Source organism: Fulmarus glacialis, unplaced genomic scaffold (genome assembly GCF_000690835.1).
Source record: "Fulmarus glacialis isolate BGI_N327 unplaced genomic scaffold, ASM69083v1 scaffold48906, whole genome shotgun sequence".
NCBI classification, from domain to species: domain Eukaryota; kingdom Metazoa; phylum Chordata; class Aves; order Procellariiformes; family Procellariidae; genus Fulmarus; species Fulmarus glacialis.
In genome coordinates, this window is record NW_009217148.1 from 14,495 (window position 1) to 37,043 (window position 22,549).

Below are 22,549 nucleotides of genomic sequence, written 5' to 3' on the forward strand. Positions count from 1 at the left end.
ATATATTATATATACTTACAAATTATAGAATATAAAATACATAATTTTATATATCGTATTGAAGTTACTGAAAAACACTAAAAAAACTCAAGTCAAACCCCGCTGTTTACAAGTTATTAGGTGGCAATATCTTTTCCAGCACCTTCCCAAGATGCTGTAAATCTGTAGTTGGATAATGCTAAGGAGGAAACTGTTACATTGCCTTAAAGTTATTTATTAGCACTTACCCTGTACAACCCATGATTTCCGGTCCATCAAAGGAGAAGGGATCAGAATCATCTGGCTCTGACCTCATTCTATATGTCTTTGTCAGTACTTCATTTGTGAAGTAGTCATTTGGTTCAAAATGAAATTCTAATGTGAAACTCTTAAAAAGAATTGCAGAGCAACAACTTTAGCAATTTATCAACACATACCTTTAACTTCTACATACCTAAAATCCAAAACCAAAAATACACATGCAATGGAATATATCCATCTCCTCCAAAATTGAAACGGTGCACATATGTAACTTATTCTAGAATTTGCTGCCCAAGTTGTACAATAAATCTTCAAATGTTTTCATTTACCATGTTGATCTTGTGCTTATTAGTTAATATACTGCTTGCAGTAATGACACAAGATCTCCCAGTGTACAACTTTTCTGGTGCTCACGTATAGAGAGAACTTCTAAATTTAAAATATTAAAACTTAGCAAGCCATCTGATTTCTGGCAAGGAAATTATATCCAATTATAACAGTTATACAAAAAGTACCTGAAGGTATCAAAATTTAAAGGTGAAATTTAGTCATCAGATATTAAGGCCAAGTTATTAACTCATCAGAATTTGAAGGTTAAATTAAGTATAAATTCATTCACATGGTACTGCAAGACTAGTATTAGTCCTTGTACTGTTTTTCAGAAGACAAGAAGCAGCTGCATATTTCTCATGATTGCCATAAGACAATTAGCTATCACAGACCGTGCTACTAATAAACTAATAAGTCTTAAGATAACATAAAAGTAATCTTGTTAAATAGGTTAAACAAACCATAGGCTGTCCAACTTCTGAAAATTTCACTTTTATATCTTTTAAGTGTTTCAGGATAGGTTCATCATGTTCCTGTAAAGAAAAACACAGTTAATTCAATTTTCATAACATTAAATTGTACAGAGATTTAAGACCCTGCAGAGATAAAGAGCCATATTTAGAATCAGTTTCACACACAAGAACCTTCTTACAGCACTGAAACATTTTCATGAATGGGACCAGCAGATGGCAACAATGGCCATACACTTTCCACTGCAGTGGAAGAAAATTAACTCTATCCCAGCTGAAATCAGGACAAGTACACAACCTAAATCCATACTAACACCAAGTAGTTTTTAGCAATATCTAATACACATCTCATACACACACTCCTATAAATACAGAAAGTGTGTTAGTAAGGTAAAATAAGTAAAATAAGTTCAACAAATAGACAGCACAGTAAGAAGGTATTTTAGACTGCTCTGTGCTCTCAGTTGAATTAAGTACCACAGATGACATCAAGTACTTGTTCCATTTTTGCTCTCCAACAGACACATGAAGTAATGCACTGTTTGTACTCCTTTCTTAAAAAAAAGACACTCGAAGTTGCATTAGTACTTAATTCAAACAAGCCTGGACGACCACCTACCTGAACCATATCACTGAGCAAGTCCACGTTCTTGAATACTGTCAGCCAAAACTCAGGAATTCCTTTAGGGTCTTCTTTTTCTTCATCCTTTTTTTCCTCTTCAAGCTTGGCTTTCTCTTTCATTTCCTCCTTGATAGAATTAAAATGTTAGTTTTTCTTAATTTTAAAAGAGTGCCCAGAAGGTTCGTTAACAGTTTTATGTTGATACCAGTAGAGATTAAATTTCACGTGCATGCTTTAAGCAATCATTATGAATTATTATAAGCAAGCAATCATTATGCACCCACTTTTTTTTTTAACTTTAGTTACTGTGTTGAATCTTGTGTCATGCTAAAACTTGAGATATTGATGAGAGCCGATTATGATACTCACTGAAATTTCTTCTTCGACATCTGCTTTCCATTCACATTCTTCCTCTGTAGGTTCATAAATTGCATTGATGATTTCACTTCGCTGGAAGATTAAACCAAGAATATTTTCACATTTCCTAGTCTTTGCAACCAGCAATGCCGTAACCAATAATTTCCTAATCCTAAAGTTACACAATTGGTAATACATTAACTATTTACCAAAACTTCTTCTTCTGGCCCTAGAAGACGATTCAGCAGTTAGAGCTTTTCAACACACTAATATAAGCACCAAAGTTCCAGAAAGGTTACCATATCATCTGACGTGCTCAATTAACAAGATGAGGCCTGGTATATTGAAGTGAAATTGGTAACCATGGAAGAAACTGAACCTTTCTCCCCCTTCATCTTAGTTGATATTCACATGGATAGTAAAATGGTGTCAGTTGAATTGAATGGGCACATACAAGGCCAAAATAATTCAGAACATGCATAAGCTTTCAGTTTATGTTCCTTGTTTTAGCTAAAGCTTATAAGTACAAATCAGATTAGCATTAAAATACCTTGTCAAATAAGGGCTGATAGAGAGCAGCATACTTTCTTTCCAGCTCGTGAACTTCCTCATAGAACTTTGCTTCTATCTGTGCACACTGAACTTGAAGATTCTTGAGAGCATTCACACGTCTTTTAACAACTTTAGGCAAGCTGAAAGATTCAGTGACAAAACTGTTACTAACATTGCATGCTAAGCACATGTTGACCCCTCCTTAACCAGCCCTCTTAATAACCAACTTGCATCAAAACAGATTTTACACTCTACTTCAAGCTTTAGAAAGCTGAACAAATCAAAACTATGACCCACTGTACCATGCGGATTGAAACTGTTAGCACAGGCTCTTAAACTGAGGCTTAACCTGAATTAGAACCAGAGTATTCCAAACACCTGGATCAACTGAGACAAACTTGTGCAATAAAACTTCATACTAAAAACAAGTTTTACGTTATCAATGAGCAGCATAGTAAATTCATATGATTAAGCAGAATTAAGAAAGGTCTAATCACTAACGGGCTTGGTTTTATGAAAGAAAGTTCAAGACGATTGAATTATTACTTCGCTAAGGAAGTCAATCTTCAAAATTCACATTTTTGTTTCACTCAGGAAAGCAGCTGGTACTACTGTCTTCTAACACACTAACTGTCATTCCCAAAATGAGCCAGAACTGTTTTGCTAAATGAGCCACTGTATTATACATGTATAAAAGGAAGCAATTAATGCAATCCTCATTATAAATACTTGACAGCTACAACTCCTTAATACTAGTTTCACTTTAGTAAAATAGCAAACAGACTTACTGTTAGGACAGAAAGTTACCGACATCAAGGTTACTGGTGAGATTTATGGGGTAGACTGCTGACAGCCTCCATTGCCTGTGAGGTGGGCCAAATCCCAGCATATAGCTACAGATTATTGTGTTAACTTCCCATATTTATTTTATTTAAGCAGTTGGGCCACATTATTTAGAACACAGTAGTAAACAACTGCTTTTAATTGTTAGGACCAGCTTCAGGTTAGAGGAAGTAACCAAGAATACGTTAGCTTAGTTAAACACTGAAAGTTTGCATTAATTAAAGCTATCTTACCTCTATTAGGAAGGACAAGCACATGTTTCAACATCCTTGTTCACTTTAAAATGCAGAACCCTTCTCCCTGATGGCTTTATGCTCTACATGAATATACTATTTCTGGTTACTAAAATAATATGCAGACCACCAAGAAATCAAGATTTCCCTTAACCTTCCAATTTGGGCAAAAGTACATCTTCTACACGAACTACCAAAAAAAGCTTAAATTTAGTCACGTATGTTGATAAAGGGTTGACAACATTCCTGTCACACTGACATTTTTCCAGAAGTTAGTCAAGTTAATCATAATTTTATCTTCAAGTACAATATCAGAACTAACAACAACTTAAGTAGCAAGTTCAGTTAGTTCAGGGAAAAAATGTTAAGGAAGAAAATTAATACGACCGCACAGGTAAGTCATACAACAATCACCCACTTAATGCCACATGCATATATTTAGACTAAGAGTATTGGTCCTAGCAATTGTATGTAAAAACACTGAAATTTCTAAGAGGTAGTACCATACATGCAGCATGTCCAACTCCAGTGTGTCAGAGTAAAGATTTTAACCCCTTTATTAAAGAATCTAGAATCTCTTGCATGTGTCAAAGCTACATTTTGTTACAGTCCATGCCAACTAGTTCAAATTTCACAATTTGTACATCCACTACCTTTATAAACTCTGTACTTAAAAAAAAAGGTAGCTTCATGAAAGAGACAGCTTTTACAGACCAAGAAGTATGAACTGGACTGCATAAGTACAACAGCAGCAAGTAAAACCTGTTGCTCTGAATAGAAGCCACTACCAAGTGTTATAATTACACAAGAATACAACCTCCTGCAAGCAGATGAGGGAAATTCTATGCTATGAAAGTAAGTTTCATTAAAATTATTGTGCCAGGCACAGGTGAAGAGGTAAGTTATTGGATAGCTGTCAGGCAATTAGCAGATTCTAAGCTTGAGCAGACAGATGTTTTCCTGGAACCTGTTTAGTTTCCTACCAGCTTATGCATCTAGTTCCTTAACAGCCCACATAACAGGCTTTTAGGATCCCAGATAAAACTTCTGTGCCAGTGTCTAGACTCTGTAGATAAATAAGCTCAAAATAATATTTGGGAAGACACGTAAGAGGTACTTGTAAAGCATGGTTAAGTCAGCATGCATACGTTGAGAAAGTGCAACAAGTTACACACATTTTCCAGCTATTTTTGTACTGCAAGTTAGGTAAGCATTTGGTAACAATGGCAAAATTGCAATGCTTTTGTGATAGAGAATGCACTACTGTACTTGGAACTGATGAAGAAATGGTACAGTATCTTAGAGAGCAGCTGACTAGAAGAATGCCATGTAAATCAAAGTTACCACTTTTGTTCACTTCTTAGATCAAGGACCTGAAAGATTAGTAGAGGTTAATTAACATCTGTTGAAAAACAGAAGAAAAATATTGCGTATAAAAAGCCTGTAGTGTACAGTATTTAGAAGAGAAAGAACCTGGGTACCCTGTAACTCCTGCTCTCTCTTGGGCCAGTATTTATTAAGGAAGGCTGTTAGTTAAATGGGCTTTTCTTCCATGCTATCATCTACAAGAGGGAAGTGGTATGAGTAGGAGTAGCAGCAGCAGCAATGCCTGTTACTCAGTAGCTGCCCCAGTTCAAGTCAATAGCAATGTAGGACCCTATCACAGCAAGACAGTTATGACAATTCCAGTGGATGTGGTGAAATGTTTGTACACAATCAGAAATTACATGAGAGCCAGAATATTCTATCTGTTAACGCAGATCAAGTAAAGAAAATTTTAGCAAGAGATTGTTGCAAGTTTTGATGCATAAGGAGACCACATGAAGTACTGATACAACGTTCCTAATTTTATTAGCTCCTGGTTACACTCTAACCAAAAAATGACTATATTGAGACACTGGGTCTCCAAGTATTTGTCCATACTTAAAATAACTGATGTTTCATGATTAAGGCAAAGCTACAAAAGACATTCCAAATAGCAGGAAAGTATCCTTTAAAAGTGTGCCATATTGTAACTGCAGGGAATAGGGTCAGCCACTGCAAATATTTTAGCATTCTTTTCTTCATAAAAGCCCAAATAAAAACTCTTTAATTCTGAGATGCACTACAGACAGACTATATTAGTTTTCCTGCTATCTGGGCAGCACAGTGGTTTATGGCTACTAATCCTACAGACAATACTGTTCAGAAAGCAAAAGAACCATTTATACCATTCTGCTCATACTGAACAAATACTGTACCTTTCTATATATCCTGTAGATGTTCCTACCAGACCATCAAGTCTTTCCTGAAGGGCTGCAAGAATCTGAGGATTTTGCATCATCTGTACAGTCAACTGCCGAGCTAAATTAAAAAAAGAAAATTACGTAAGTGCAAAGTGCATCTTTTGGACTAATCTTGAAAGAACAGTTACTTAAATACTACAAAAGAGCAGTAAGTTTACTATATATACACTTGTAAAAAGAAACGTAGGCAAAGAAGTATTTCAAACACCTCTCCATTTTGGAAGCATGGATCAAATCCACCATATTCTGAACACAGAAGCAGCACCTGGATTAAAACAGCCACTATTCAGCAAGCTGAGCTTTTTTTGTTAGAAGGGAAGGTTTTATATGATGCTTCTAAAAGCATCAGTTTTGCCTTGACTGCTTTTATTTTGAATTCATTAATGAAAGGCAAGGTAGAAGAATTTGTGCTTTTACTTTAAGAAGGGAATAAAACCCAGAATTGGGATTTTCATTCCATTTTAAGTAAATGGAAAGAAACAAGACAGTTTCAGACCTGGATTTAAAACTGCTTTACAACTCTATGTTCACCTAATTTTTCCTGCAAAAGAATAAATTATTCATTAGAATAGTCTGACACATTCTTGACTACAGAATATCAGTACTAGGTCCTTGAAGTCTATCATCTACATCATCTTTAGAAAGCACTTTGTCCAAATAGGACACCTGTTTCAAACTACAAGGTAGAAGTACATTTAAAAAACCACACAAATTCCTAGCCTAAGTGTTCTCATTATCCAGATTAACATCAACCCTTTTACTTCTGCTCAAAATCTGTGCCTCAACCTGCAGAAATGAATTTCACAACTTCGTATTTTTTAATAAGAATTTATGATCATTTTTATCATGCTGTTTTGCCTTCTTCCTGCTATCCTCAACATCTACAGATAGGCAAACAAGTACTTTGCATTCCTTATAAGATACTAGGTTTATATAGCATTCTTCTGACACCTTCAAATTAGAGTGAAGCTTTTGAATCATTCCTGACACACAAAGCTCTTGGAAATAACATAGCATTTTCCATTTCTATGCCCTTCACTACAATAACCACATGTGAATATACTCTTCCACTTTGAAAGAAAAGTTATGTTTCAAGCGGCATCCAAAAAAGCAGTCTTGTTTCTCCATAATGATTGCAATCAGTTTATATTTTAGCAGTAGAAGCTGTGATTACTTCTTAAAGGTACTACCTCACATTAGTCCACACTACTCCTCCTGTCAAGGTATCTAGTCTTTCCTATACTCTTGAAAACCTACCCATTTGTGCCACTGGAGTATGTTGCCAGTTATTCTTCAATACCGAATCAGTATACACATCATACACATGATAGGACAATGCCAACAGCCACATCCCCTCAAACTGAAATCTGACCACATATTCTGTTTTGCAGGTTCTTGGATCTACGAACACTATTTCTTCAAAGAGGTTTTTCCTAAAAGCATGAGTGCTTTACTTAGTGTCCACAGAAGGACCTTTGACATATGTAAAAGTGGAATTAGCTAGATTTAAAAAAGTAAATCAGTAAAACCTAAGGAAAAATTCTACAAAACTAGACAAGCAAGAATTACAGATGCAAAAGAACTACTTAATACTGTGTCACATTTCCCTACTACTGAAACATGTTTCTGATTTATAAAATCCAATTTCCCTCCAAGGTTCCTATAGCATAATTTCCCCTCAGATCCTCATCTACAATAGCTGGGATTAATCACTAAAAATATACACTATTCATCTCTAGGTTCCTTTGGAACACCTGAATACTTACCATTTAATTATTATAAGCTGTTCTTCAGATGACCAGTGTGTTCCCTAGAATTTTGCAATCCAGTTTTTAAAACACTTTTTTCAATAGATATAGCAAAGCCTCTAACATTATCTTGAGCAAAATTATCCTACTTTTCTTTAGTGTAATTACTCTGTTCAAACAGAGTATTTGCTTGAATCAAATCAAGCAATCACATGATTTGGCACTATCAGCAGTCCAAATCATTTAATTGCAGAGATTATTACTATTTCTCTTTTGGCTACTTGCTCCTCACATTCTATCTATGCCCCCAATGTTTAACTACAAAGCATGAGTAAGACTGTTCAGCACAGACAAAACAAGTATTCTGATACATGTTCAGGTTTTTTTGTTGAGGGAGAAAAAGAAGGATTTATTGATTTTAAGTGGAGTAACACTAAGCATGATTTTTGTTCTGTTCACAATCAAACAACTCAGCAGCAGATTACTACGCAACTGATCTAAAAAATGACACACACACAGACATATATGCACCTGATTTTTTTCTAGACAAAGCTTCACATTTTAAAAGCTTTTAACTGTTGTTAGTTTTGAAAGAATCTAGTCACATACCCACAATAATACTTTCTTTTCCAATTATACACCCTTACAGGTGGCCAGTGCTGCCTGAACTGGTACTAACTATGACTGAAATGAGTGACTGCAGACAACAAATAAAAATTGCACAACCAGGAAAAAAAAGTCCTTGCTTCAGTATTTAAATACAGTTGTGCATCAGTAGTTATGTTTTACCAATTCCCATTATTTTAAGCAGTAAAATCCTTTTAACACATTAATTACAAAGCACATATGCAGCTGCTTAGAAACTCTTGTTTTCAACATTACCTTTGCTGTTGGCATCTTCACCAGTTTCTTCTTCTTCTACTTCTTCAACATCTTCCATATCCTGTTGATCAAGTTCAGACTGTTCTTTGCTATTAGGAATATTCAATAACAGGATCAAGTAGTTAATTTTATAAAATACTATCACGAGCTCAAAGAGCTCAAGTTAGAGAACATGTGGGTAGAAGCAAATTGTTGCATTAGTTTTGATCTATGACAAACTAGAAGTCGTAATAGCCAAACAAAGCCAAATTTGTCTTCATAGATTCAAGTTTCACATTCATCAATCTCGGAAAAGTTTAAAGAACTAGCAGCTTTCCAGAATTTTTAAGATTCCTTTTTTCAAAAGAATTCCTTCAGCTCCTGCTCATATCAACAAGTCAAAAGCCTCCTTCTGCTCTACACATCCTCTTTGTTAAGATGTGCAGGCCTTGAGAACTAAGTGTACGTTCACCTAAACTATACTTCAAATGCCACAAAATATGAGCATTTGAAGTATAGAAAAAAACTACATACAGTGAAACAATAGTAATGGGCAGTACTATTGTTTTTTCCCCTCCAGAATTCCAACCAACATAGTAAGTTGACTAGTGCCTTGTCCCAGTTTTAGATTTACTTACAATTAAGATCTCAAACCCATTTGGCATGGGCAACTCAAGCTTTTCTCCCACATGCTATAAAACTCACATCTTGCCACAGTGCCAAGATCACTACCTAGACTCTGTCTATCAAGTATCTGGAGATCACAGCCATCTGAAGTACAGCACAGGACACAGTCACAGCTTCAGTAACCTACAGATTTTACTTACTTGTCTATGTCTGCCATTCTCCTAGATTTCAAACCCTAGAAGAAAAAAAACAAAAATGTAAGAACAGCAGCATTAGACTTCACTTACAAGGTCTACAGGCAAATGCCGTAACACTAAAAAGGAAAGAAATACAAACCATGCCAGCTTTAAGAAATAGGATAAATACATATTATAGTCTGAAGAGTGGCATATCTCCCATGCACTTTTTGAGCTCTCACTCTAAAGCATAGAGAAATACTGAAAAACTTTGTCCTGGTTTAGAACCAATAGATCCACTCACACAAATTTAAGTACCAGCAAAATGCCATGTTGCATTTTGTATCATAGGACTGTACTAATATCACAGATTGAAAACTAGTCCTAAGTATAAAATCAAAATATAACCTGAGAAAAACTGAAGCAAAAAGGGTGCTGAACCCTTTTGGTAACTGTTTACTCATTTCCAGCATGTAACTGCAGACAGAGGATACTTACAGCTAAATCAGTTTCTTTTAAAACTAAAGATGCATTTTCGTAGATTTACTTTTAATCCCCGCATTACAAAACCAATCCAAGTAGTTCCTCAGAATACCCAGAGAATCGCAATGTTTTAAAAAAAAAATTTGATGCCAAGGTGCCAAGCTATTTAACATGACTAATTTCCATGCCCTGAATGATCAGAATTTTCTTAAGTATCTCAGTATCATAATAAACACATACACAGTAACTAGAAACATTATATGTTAAGACTATTGCAAATCTTGCATACCATGAAGCACTTATGTTCTCAAATGTATTACAAGATTACAACCAATTTTCCACCGGCAAAACAGTACTTAGGAGTCTAGACTCCAAAAAGATGCTTTGGGTAGCTTGAAGTCAGAGACAATACTACACACAAGAAAACACTGTCCCATTATTGCCATCTTAGGTCCAATGGTCCAGGAGACACTAAGTACCAAGAATAATCCACTGGTCCAGGAAGCATGGAAACCACTGCTTTAGAGTCCCCAGCAGCTTACTGCTGTCCAGTAAGCTAAACAAATTCAAGATTCTTTCAAGAAGTTCAACTCCTTATAATGCGTTCCAATGAGAATTTTAGTCAAAGTGTTGGAGGTGTGTGTTCTAGGAAAAAAAACGAAAATTGCATTTGATCTGTGCAAAGTGTGTAACACAAGAGCACAATCCCAGTAGGATCAGGACATTAACTGTCAACATGAAGAGACACGTTAGAATCTAAACTTCAGAATTTAACACCTACGTTCTATGTAGATATAATCAAAATATATTTTTCTGGTGTCATACATACTTCCCAACAATTACATGGGAAGTAATTATCTGATGTCTTCATTTAGGACCACAACTTTACAGTACCAATAAAGTATTTCGGATACCGCACGCAATCAAAAAGGTTCAATTCGCTACTATGCAGAAAACCTAGGGAACCAACTACTTGTCAATCTATTTCAGAAAGATAATACAGTATTTGCTATCCAATAGAATGGCAGCACTGCTGTAAACCAAAGGACATCTTACAACTCAGTAAGAAATCGAGGAGTTCCAGTAACATTTTTGATTCATTTTAAGTTTCTCGAAATTCAGATCACGTTTGCTTGTCTTGTGACTTCACGTTTACACATGGATGCAAGCTGCCTACATAACAACTCCAAAGAGTCTCCTCTGGATACCATTCTCAAAAGATAGCATGGACTGAAGACCTATAGAAACTGAAAACATACTACAATTACAACTCACATTTAAATGTCTCCGTATTTCTTTAGTGACATAACAATTAGCATTATTTCTGATTTGCAAAAGATTTTACCCATGCAAAATACACAATTTTTTCCTTACACATTTTCTCTTAATTTGTTTTTCTTGCAGGACCTTTTCAAGGAAGAGACTGCTAGTATCACTGTGCAAAAGAACACGAGGTGCACAGTTATCCTGCCTTTCACACATTTTTATGTAAATGTGACAGACAGTGATCACATTCACAAACTGTTATTGCTCCTTGCAGAGAGCAACATTTCCTCTCTCCATTCTCCCCATCAAATACAGCTTCACTTTCCATAAAACTAGAGGCAGTTCTTTCAGCAAAGGTGTGACCAGTGACAACAAACCCTGCGGCCTCATCAAGCCAGTGGCCTAGATGAAACAGCAGCTGAAACACCTTAGATAAAGGTTTGCTGAAAGACACTGATTTCTACAGTTAACTTAATTTTTTTTTTCTAAATGAGGACATGAGATTGGCTATGACCAAGCCATGCCTAAAAACTCTAAGAAGTATCTATCCCATCTCCAACAGTGGCCATTAGCAGATGCCTAGAAAAAAAAAGCAATGACATGGGAAGAATTCCCCCAGAAACTCTTCTAGCTTTCAATCACATTCAGAAAAAACACAGTGGCTCACGAAGTGCAGGTAATTGACATCATCATAATTATTTTATAAACTAGTCCTTATCTTTCCTGAAATCATGCAGGTAAGCTGATGTTATCACTCAAGTATCAAAGTGCTAAAATCCTGTTTCTGAATTGCAACATTCAGCTCAGAGATCAGAACTAAGTCAGATTTTTCTACACTGGGCAACAGTGTGGCAGAGGAAGTTTCACCAGCAAGCAGTCTCTGTGTTCTGGAATTCCTCAGTGAGCCCTTGTTTTCACCATTCTGAACAACTACCTGTCATCCGCAACCTTCATCCTTTCACTGTTCATCCTTCTTTCCAAGATCACTTATGACCATGCTGAAGGCATTCATCTCATTACAGAAGCCTTTGGAAGTCCAGCATCTGCCTCTCTCTCCTCATTGCAAGCGAGCAGTTACTCACTCTGTTTCCTGGCTTTTAAACAATCCATGCAAGCACGGTATGTTTTCCAGCTATGGCCCAGTTTACTCAAAGACTTTGAATAACATTCTTAAAGATTTTTTTGGAAATTAAAATAGACTGTATCAAGCAGCTGTCAACTTCAGAGACTCCCTCCGGTGCATTCCTATCTGCCTCATCCCATTTTTCCTATTCTCCTTGCATCGGTCTTTTTCGTGTCTCATCCTTTAATCTTCCCTCTGCTTTTCACACAACTCATATCAGAACATTTGCAGTTGGAAGAGTTGTTCTTCAAACTGAGGAGACACTACTGTTTGCCACGACACTGTCATCTGCCAGCTCTAGACAACTGTTCTTGTATGAGGAGGCTACAAGGCACTATGCCAACAGAACTACGCTGACAGACATTTAGAGTAATCTGTACAACCTACTAGCATGGATATATAGTGGCATCACATTTAGTTTATTGTAATTTACTTAAACAACCATAAGCTTTTCTGCAAACACAGTTCTACTGGTAAAAAAAACTGTAGAGGCAGACAAGCACTGAGAAAATGCCTTCCTTAAGAGCAAACAGCCTCCACTATTTTTGCACAATGCCTAATACAAAGTCCCAGCCTAGTATCCAGAGCTTCAGATACAATATGTACCACAATCAGTAACACTAAAACACATCACTGCAGTATTTATTTTGCAGTATCTCCCCAAAACTAAATCTTTGGATATAGTACTCATATCACTCCACTTTCCACAAGAAAGACGTAGCTGTCCTTCCCAGTTTGTTTCATAGGTGCCTTTAGGATTGTGAACAGCAGCTGCACCTTGGCATGTGAGCAGCAAGAAGCATTCACTGGTATCACTCCTTGAAGTGGTCCCTAGGAGATATGAGTTCACCAGTTGTCAGTGCAGGATTATAACAAACCTGGCTACAGATGGTGTGTTACTTGAAGCCTCAGTGTCTAGGCGATTGCTTTGGGCTGAGATACTACCCAGAATCTAGGCTTCCTGACTGCAAGAAAAGGCTTAGGAGTACCAGTAAAGGGTAGCCTCCTCCCCTGTTCAAAAGCCAGCAGGCAAATAACCTCCTTATTTGTAAAATATGTTATTTCCCTGTTACTTAAACAGCTACAGTCAGTAGCACTGCATTATGGTCAAATACAGAGGTGCCCAGAGGCTTCACTTACAATGTTTTGCTGCTCACTGTAAAAATACGCACAGGAAAAGAAATAGTTATCTTATCTTTGCAGGGCTTTAAGGACAACACATAGGGAGTTCATGCTACAAAAAGGAAGCAGAAGCACAGAAAAGCAAGCTACAGTGCAAGTTTTCTAAAGGCTAAAGTTTAAAACTTCTTTCATACAGGTAGCTTAAGCTCAATTACAAACCTGCCTACCATCACAAGAAACATGTTCTTTTTCAAAATGGAAAGGTTAGGGTACTTAATCCAGCACAAACTTAGCCACAGTTTTGAGTGCATCCTGTAGAATTACTAAAAATTACCAGAACTCTCTTAAAAACTTAAATCTTACCAAAACAGTATGAAAATTTGCTATTTTCATAATGTTTAAAGGATACTTCACCTCTTTAATCTGTCGTGTTTCTTAAGAAATGTAGTTTGATACATGCAGAAACTAATAATGATATTGCCACGTGTTCATCCTCAAGTTACCCATTAGTAAGCTTTCAGTTTTCAGGGGTTATTGTTTCTTCACTAAGTAATTTTGCTCAAGTGAAGACAGAAAAACAAACTAAATATTCAGCCCTTCTCAGTCTCCTTTTTTCCCAGTCTGCCCTTATCCACACAGAAACCAGTCTGAGTTTGCACAGCAGCGCCAGCCATGTTACAGCTAGGACACGAACGCTCTGGTGAGAAGCCTTTCCTTTCTGAAGGTCAGCTGGAAGTGTCTCAAGTAAGCAGGCCAGTATTAGATTACCCTGACATCCGCTCGGCCTCAGGAAGACGGATCACGGCGAGGTGAATTAGGAGTCAGCTGAGGAGGCAAGACATTCCTGAAACACAGTTCCTGCAGCAAAACAACAGCTTTTTTGCACGAGCCCTAAGGCTGGCAGGCCGCCAACAGGTCTCAGCTGTTCAGCATCTCTGTGGATACCACACCACGCATGGTACCCATTCCGCCCCTTTCAGGAAACATCATTTCCCCTTCTCTAGAGGAATTGCTCACACAATTAGCTTGCAATAGCAAGTAGAAGAAATTTCTCAAGCAGTTCAAGGGACACAAATGGGCTTTTTGAGGATACTGGACCCAAGCTACAGCCAAGCCTTGTTTACTCACATCTTTAAAAGACGTCTACCCTTTTGCCCAAACTAATTTCCTCAGTAGTCAATAACTCAGAGCACTGCAAATAAGTCAGCCTGTCCGTAGAATAGCATATCAGCCTCCTTCTGTCTCTGGCAAGTCTTGGGCAACTGAAAGCAATACATTAACAGAAAATACCTAAAACAAATGAGCCCTATGTGGGATTAAGAAGCCGCAACATAAGATAATAAACTAAGTGGACTAAGTCAGATGTCAGTGATGAAAAGAGAGGTCCAGCTGGAGTACAGCTAGTTGTATAAAAAAAAATTAGGGTTAAGTCCTGTAAGCTGCTATTTGCAATGTGTGCAGAAACCAAAGGTGCCAGACAAATGACATCATACCATCTAAGTTCAACTCTCACTACAGACTGGGAAACTCAAGAGGATTATATTCACTGAAAGTTACTTCAAGCTGGTGTTCTTGCCTAGCATTCCAGGAGGGCAATTTGTAACATTTTTCTTTACATAATGAGCATCAAAAAAAAAGAAAACAAAATTTAAAGTTGTAGTGTAAAGATCCATCACAAGATGCTCTTTGACTGTAAATGTTCAAAATAATTGTTTCAGGTAGTTTGCTTAAACCACTAAGAGAGGTTTATAACTTTAAAGAGCTCAGATGCTCTGCATAGTGCAGTTTCACCCACCTCAATGTCAGAAATGGGTGAATTGTTTAAAAAGTGCACAGTACATGGCATAGAGTTACACACTTCAAATATTTTGGTACCAAGACCTAAAAAACCATATAAATCATTTCACAACTCTTAGTAGAAGCTATAGTACCAACCACCAGCTAGGAAAATTGTTACATGAGAAAGGATCACACAGTTCAGTAGTAACTAGGAGAGCATTTAGCTCCTCTTCAAAAAGAAGCAATTGAATAATGTATCAGATTAAAAAATGCCATTTCAAAAGGGAATCAAGCAGAAGACCAAGTGTTTCCTTTTTACTTATGTGATCAAATTCATGAAACATCTATTATCATTAGCATGGAAATTGGTCTTTAAACAAGGGGATATTGCGTCTATCATTAACGTGGCAGATAAGCAACATATTACAAACAGATTATATCATTCATATTATGGAAAAAAATATGCCTTCTTAGGAAAGCCGAAGGTCAAAAAAAAAATCAATCTCAATTAAGTGAGCAGGGTAATCCTATGCTAGAACATCAAGATACCACATCTATTTGATGAAAGACATTATCAGCCGCTGAACTCTCTACAGACAATTCCTTTTATTAGTGCCTCAAAGTTCTTTTGTTAACAAAAGATTTCTGATAATGTAGGAGAGCAAAAATTGACAAAATTAATTTAAATTTTCTAATCTAGAGTAGATAATTAAGATTGTCTGCCCAAATACAAGCACAAAAAACAAGAGTATGATATAATAAATGAGATAGTACTAATATAAAGGTCTGATAAAGACACTGAGGAGCTAATGGTCAATGGAAGCAAGGAATCTGGGTTCCTCAATACAGTAACAAGAAGGTGCCACTGGACCCTTGCAGTAACACAAACCCTTCGGTTTTGTCACAATTGATTGTGCAAGCACCAACTCATCCACTATGTCCAAAAGACATGCACAGTCAACAGCAGAAATGTTAACTGGCATGGTGATATATGGGAATCCTTAGCAGAAGCTTGAGTAAGGTCTTCTGGACCAAGCAGAGAAGGATAAGAAATTCAGATGAGTAGCGGTGTTTCACAAAACATACTCAGAACATTTAGCTACATGCAAGTGCTAAATTGACCACAATGGGAAGCACTCACATCATCACAAGGGAGATATGCCCCCTTCATAAAGGGAACACCAAGTTTCTCTGCTGAACGATCTCCCAGACAGCTAAAGCCAATATAACTGGCAAATGCTGCTGGAAAAGTTTGTCATCGTTCTTCCTTGGCTATGTATACCCCCTTCCTTTCATCAGCAATGTCTGAACGGCTGCAAAGTTAAAAAAAAAAGTGCTAGGTATTTCTTTGTACAGGGCTAGACCTGCAGTTGCATGAGTAACAGCAGAGTCAAGGGACGGAGGGCGCCACAGATGAATACCTTTTATAACAACTCATGAATAGGGTTAGGAAAGTTTGAAGTTACTGTGAAACTGTATGCTACATCTTACCTTGTGATAACATGGCAAAATTCAGAATCTGGCTGTAGAGAATAAAAACACTAAATCATGTTAATGCTGAACCAAGTTAATGCTGAACCAATTTAGGGACATGGTTTAGTGGGCATGGTGGTGTTGGGTTAACGGTTGGACTTGATGATCTTTAGAGGTCTTTTCCAACCTTAATGATTCTATGATTCTATGATTCTAAGTAACACAACACAATTAATTGAAACTGTCTGCTCTCTCCACTTCAAGTGGTATTTTTTGCTTTTCCTAGTAACTCCTGAGGTAAGGGCACCAACTTCGGCCATTTGCCAATGCAATTATTTCACTGGTGCTTGCAGGCCTCTGCACAATACATGTTATGGCATGAAAACACAGATTTTCCACATTTCAACTTTAAAGTGCTCTACAACTTGCATGAGAACACCAGTTACATCGTGGGAAAAACTCAAATTCTTCAAAACAAAACAGAATGATCATATATATAACTAATTCAGTTATTAGTAACTGCAGGGCTTGCTTTCATTCATGTGGAAACACTTTTTAGAGCTTTCCCCTTAACTAATTTTTAAATCAGGAAATGAAGATTCAGTCAACAAATACTGAACTCCTCTATTTTATAGCATTTTCATTGAATTTTAGGTAGTGCCTGTTTACTCTTGCAGCAAACAAGAGTCTCCATAAGGAGAAGGAAATGGACTACAGAATTACAATTTAAAATCAGGACTGAATTATATCTGCATGTTTGTCTCTGCTCCTGATCTGAGCTCCCTGATCATGTTCTAAAAATAGGGTAATTAACACACAATGTGGCCTTTGTTCTGGATGCCAAGATTCTGTAGCAGAAAACCTAACAATTTCTATTTAGAACAATCTTTCATTATTAGAAAAGTAATCCAGAAATTTAAATTCAAATCTGAAAAACCTAAATAAGGATTTTTTTTTTTTAAACAAACTAATCAGTATAGCTTGTTGCAGTTTCTCCTTTTCATCACTGATAATGGGAACACAGCAGCCATCCTAAAGGGCTGAAATCAAAATCTTCATATATAAAGAGAGATTTAAAACTTCCTAAAAGAGTATTTCTCTATACAGTTCATATTCGTACAAGTATTCAGTTTGTTAAAAAGTATCGAAGTAATACAAAAATTGTGTTTTAACAAAGTACTTCAGGTAGATCAACTTGTGCATGCCGCAACATCAAACAAGGAAAGGAAAGTATCAGTTGACTACTGAGATTGCCACATAATTACACACAACCATATTGTCAGTTACGCTGCTACCTGCAAGACTCACACACTGCAGCATTGACATTTTTATCCAATTTGACTTAAAAAAACATCTAAACATCCTTATCTGAAAAGAAAACTAAAATAAACCACTGAAAAATGTGTACAGGTTTCAAAAGCGTGTTTTTTGCTGGAACATCTGATGAATGCAATATTGTAAATTCATTCACCCCCCAAGAAGCCACTGAAATTCCTAAAATACATTTAGCAATTTTTTTATTCGTTTCAGTTCAATATTTTTTCCATGGAAACAAAGCCAATACTAAACTGCAAACCTTAAAACGTCCAGTTTTCAACTAACAAGCTAGCATTCACTAAGAAAGAACACAACAATCTAACTTTGACACATTTTGGAGGCTATCATGGGTGAGATGTCAGAATTGGTAGTAAGACCCAACAGAAGTATACACATGGTTATGGTTTCAGTAAGTCACTTTCAAATGAATACAGGTGCAGAGTTTAAAAAGCATTTGTAAATATATACTACACCTGTAGAGAAGAACTTGAGCCTTATTTACAAAGTGATCTTCATAAACATTTTCTTGTGAATTTCACTCAATCATGCTTTTGGCACCAGTAGAAGTACCTGATACTTCCATAACAGCGAAGAATCAAGAGGCCATGTCATGAACATCTCACCAGTTCAAAAATAGCGAGCACATTTCTGATGATGCTACCTTGCACACACAAGGAACAGAATAAAGCACTTAGACCAGCTCATACTTAACTATCCAAAGTCAAGATAAGTAATTTCCAAAACCGGAGTATCACAGAATTAAGAACTGCTTAAAAGGGTGATCCAAGCGAGGCAAAATAAATAGTACTAAAATCTAAAGTAACATATATTAAAAGAAGCAATTCAAACTAATTTAGAATTCAAAAGGTCAGAAAATTGCTGTGCAATACACAGGTATAATTGCATGCAGCCCACTGAAGACTTCTACTCAACATGCAGAAATAGTCAAGATCTGAAATGAATGCATGATGACTAAAACACACAATGCAAAATAAGATCATTATACACTTCAGTGATGTATCCTTAATAACATACTGTATTCACTGCTGAACATTGTGAAAGAGAGGAAATAGATCAGTTCAGGGCCTAGCAACATGAATACCTAAGGAACAGAAGCAGTTTCAATCTGAGATTAATAGCATTTGAGAAGTGAACAATGAGAAGTGACACAAAAATACCTAAGTTAAAAGGAAGTTCAAAAAGAACGTATTAAAAATTGGTTTGGATGTAAACAATTAACTGTTTTATTTCATGCTCCCTCCTGTGTCCCCCCAACTTAACCTTTCAAACGCTTAAGCCAGGTTTTTAACCAGAGCCAGAACTAAAAGGAAACTTTCCCTCGATGGCCAGTCATCTCACAAGAAATGTGAATGAACTGCCCCTCCTTTGAAACATCACATATTAAACATCTAAAGAAAGCAGTTGACTGAACTAGTCTTACTGCAGATCATCAGAAAAGACAACAAGCATTCATGATTCTAACCTGTGTCTTAGAAGCCTAGGGGTTTGCTCCACTCCAGATTTCAGGTACCTGCTTAGTCCAATCTCGTAACCAGAATTTCCAACACTTGAAAATGAGAATAATTCTAGTATCTCTCAGGTTTTGGGTGAGGGTTGCTTTGTTGTCTGGTTTGGTTGTGGTTTGGGGGGTGGGGGGGGTGAGGTGTGTGTGCTTTTTTTAAATAAATGCCAGATCAGCAGCTGAACACCACACGGATACAGGTACATCCAGAAACTGAAGTTTTCATACCTAAAAAGTTGCTTTCACGTTTTGATCATAAAAAGCTACTAAGGATAAACTGGTAGTATTTTGTTCTACAGTCTACAAAGATCAGGTGATGTGCAAGTGCCTACTCACTAAAGCAAGTTAAGCTTTAAACTGAGACATCACCACTATAAATTATTTCTGTGCAGATGTACATTTAAGCACACATCCTAAATGCATCCTGTATTTTCCAATACTAAAATCTAAACAGCTTTCCACCTAGGAAAGATCTCCAGTATAACCTTTGACAGTAGTTAAGATGCAGATTATGTTTTGATAGAATGTAAATTCATTAAAAAGATTAATCTTTCGGGAGCACATAAATTACTTCAAATCTTAAATTATTTATATTTTAAAACTAAATATAAGGTACCAGAAGTAAACTAGTAAGGTCTCCTTTTCTTTCCTGAATGCAACTGAAATTTTAGTCTGCAACATATGTAGTCTTCCTGAAAACTTAAGGTTGAAGTTATCACTAAATACACGAGGCCATATTCATAATTATGATTTTTCCCTTGCATTATCTTTGTTGAGTGTAGGAAGTCCTCAAAAACCTCATGCATTGTTTCTAAACAGCTTAATTTTTCAGAAGGTCATCAAATGAATCCCCAAGCAACTTCTGTGATGCCTTCGAGGCATGTCTGGTTTTCTAGACAAATACATTATGACTCCAGACCTACTCTCCAGATTAACAAAGTTAGGTGATGAAGAACTGCACTAACCTCTGAGCTGAGTGAGGATCAGCTAGATTGAATTAACTTTGATTATAATCACTTCTGAGCTCAAAGTAATTTACAAATGAAAACTGACCTATAAGCATTAAATCCATCATCACAACCATTTCTCAGACTAAAGACCTTTTGTACAATACTGTTCTGCTCTATTATTTACTAGCTGGTTTCCTAATGAGAAATTAGATGGAATGCAGTCGCCCAGACCAGAAGCTAACTCAGAAGACTCCTCAGCTCTAGTAAAATACAACCGACATCAAGAAGTCTTGTTTCTGTCTGCAAAGTACTATCTTCTGTATAAATGCCTACTAGTATCACACAAATACCAAAGCACTGTCAGTCCATGGAAAAACCCACAGCTGAAGTTTCACTGAATGTATATACAAATGCAGAAAAATGAACAGGCATTTAAAGAACACCTGCATCTCCATTTTCTGCAATCAGTCCAATTCCTGAAGTTTTCCAAAGAAATAAGAATTGGACCTTTAGTTTGAGATACAGCACGGTTGCAGCTGTGTCACAAGAATCTGAAGATGAATTGGGTTACAACCATATTAACAAAAAGGTGTAGATACCATAGACATGTTCATTACACCCACTGGTCTACTGGAATAAACTGACTTTCACCAAAGGATTCAATCAAGAATTCAAAACAGAAGATACTTGTCATATTCCCCCTGAGATTTTTCACTACTGAAATTCAAATCCTTAAGATATTTTCTTCCCCAAAGGAATATAATCCCTGCCACAATGAGTTAAGTTCTCCCTGTTACAATTACTTCAACTTTTATGAGCTAAGCGAATAAACAGATTTATACCAATGTGACTAACAGTACCAACAGTAAGCCAAAGTTTCCCTTAGGATCTAGAGTTCTGTATTAAAGAACATTGTCTCAGCCTGGAAGACTCAGGTCTCACTCAGGGTTGTGAAAACACTGCTAACAAAGCTTCATAACAAACATGCCCACAATGCCTTGCTTTCAGTTTCACTTGTGCACACATGTTCATTGTCAGTTATGCAAGAAGCCAAGATAAAAACCAGACCACCCATTTCCAGGGTGCTCAGTAAGCAAACCACCATAACAAGTCCCCTGCCTGCTCCCAGAAACAGTTTTTTAGTGAGGTAGGGGCTAGATGAAGCACAAGGATGGCAAGAGCATTACTGTGCTGTACGCACACACCGTTACAGTGGATCCAGCACTTTTGGCACCTCCTGTAACACAGGGCTGGCTGCACAGATGCAGCAGACTCCTGCGCACTTCCAGCGGTCCCAACGCTCCCTTCCTAGTCCTGTGAATGCCAGAGAAGGACCAGGGGCTGTGAAAAACACCAGGTCTACCACCTGTGCACAAGACCCTCATTCTATAATCCTCTGTCCTCAGAAACCACAACACATGATATGCAAGACCTGTCACAGAATACAGAAAAAGTGGAGGGAAGGGAGATTGCTAATATATACCACTCTCACAGGAGTAAGTGGGCCACACAAACAGAAGTTCACATATCAGTGGCCTATCCTAAGCACTTATAGCAGGTACCTGAAGCCCTGAGCGGCCTAAGCTTTTGTTTTAGACAGAGGCATCCACATCATTCAAATTTCAATGTATGTAGATTTCAAGTTCTATTTTGCCCTAAGAATTGAGATAATTTCTAGATTTACAAGAGACTGGAAGCCACTCAGATTGCGTCAATTCAAGTACAGTGCCTTTCTCATTCTTTAAGGAGTTTACCATTGTAAAAGGGGCACAGCAGGAAGCTCTGTTAAAACAAGCTACTAACAAGCTACTAACAAGCTACTAACAAGCTACTAACAAGCTACTAACAAGCTACTAACAAGCTACTAACAAGCTACTAACAAGCTACTAACAAGCATTTTTGTCAGAAAGTACCTACAGCTGTACACAGCTTTAAGCCTTAGCTCATCTCAAGTTTTATTTCATGATTGAAATGAAAATAATGAGGCATTATCTCCTGTCTGATTAACGTAACATCCACTAGCAGGAGTTAAAATCCCAATGAAGGGAGTGAACAACTTGTCATACCTTGCACACTCAGTGCTCACTTCTCTTATCTTCCTCAAAGGAGTTAGAACATGAAACATAAGTGTATCTCCATGAGGCTTCAAACACCAAATGGACACGCACAA

At 36.9% G+C, this 22,549-nt stretch overlaps 1 protein-coding gene across 4 annotated transcripts in view; it reads right to left on the bottom strand.

Annotated features, from left to right (window-relative positions):
- Positions 1-17,899, bottom strand: part of NAP1L1 (nucleosome assembly protein 1-like 1) — a 25,087-nt gene extending 7,188 nt beyond the window's left edge. For 3 of the 4 annotated variants that reach the window (XM_009579552.1, XM_009579553.1, XM_009579550.1), the window contains exons 1-8: positions 9,369-9,399; positions 8,563-8,651; positions 5,888-5,990; positions 2,570-2,711; positions 2,032-2,112; positions 1,660-1,788; positions 1,032-1,103; positions 228-367 (exon numbers count right to left, since the gene is read on the bottom strand). In XM_009579552.1, coding sequence (XP_009577847.1) covers positions 228-367; positions 1,032-1,103; positions 1,660-1,788; positions 2,032-2,112; positions 2,570-2,711; positions 5,888-5,990; positions 8,563-8,651; positions 9,369-9,385 — 773 coding nt within the window. In that variant the 5' untranslated portion in view covers positions 9,386-9,399. Of the gene's footprint in view, positions 1-227; positions 368-1,031; positions 1,104-1,659; positions 1,789-2,031; positions 2,113-2,569; positions 2,712-5,887; positions 5,991-8,562; positions 8,652-9,368; positions 9,400-17,885 lie in introns of those variants that run through there. The other variant, XM_009579551.1, reaches the window with a different exon arrangement.
- Between the last annotated feature and the right edge of the window lie 4,650 nt (positions 17,900-22,549).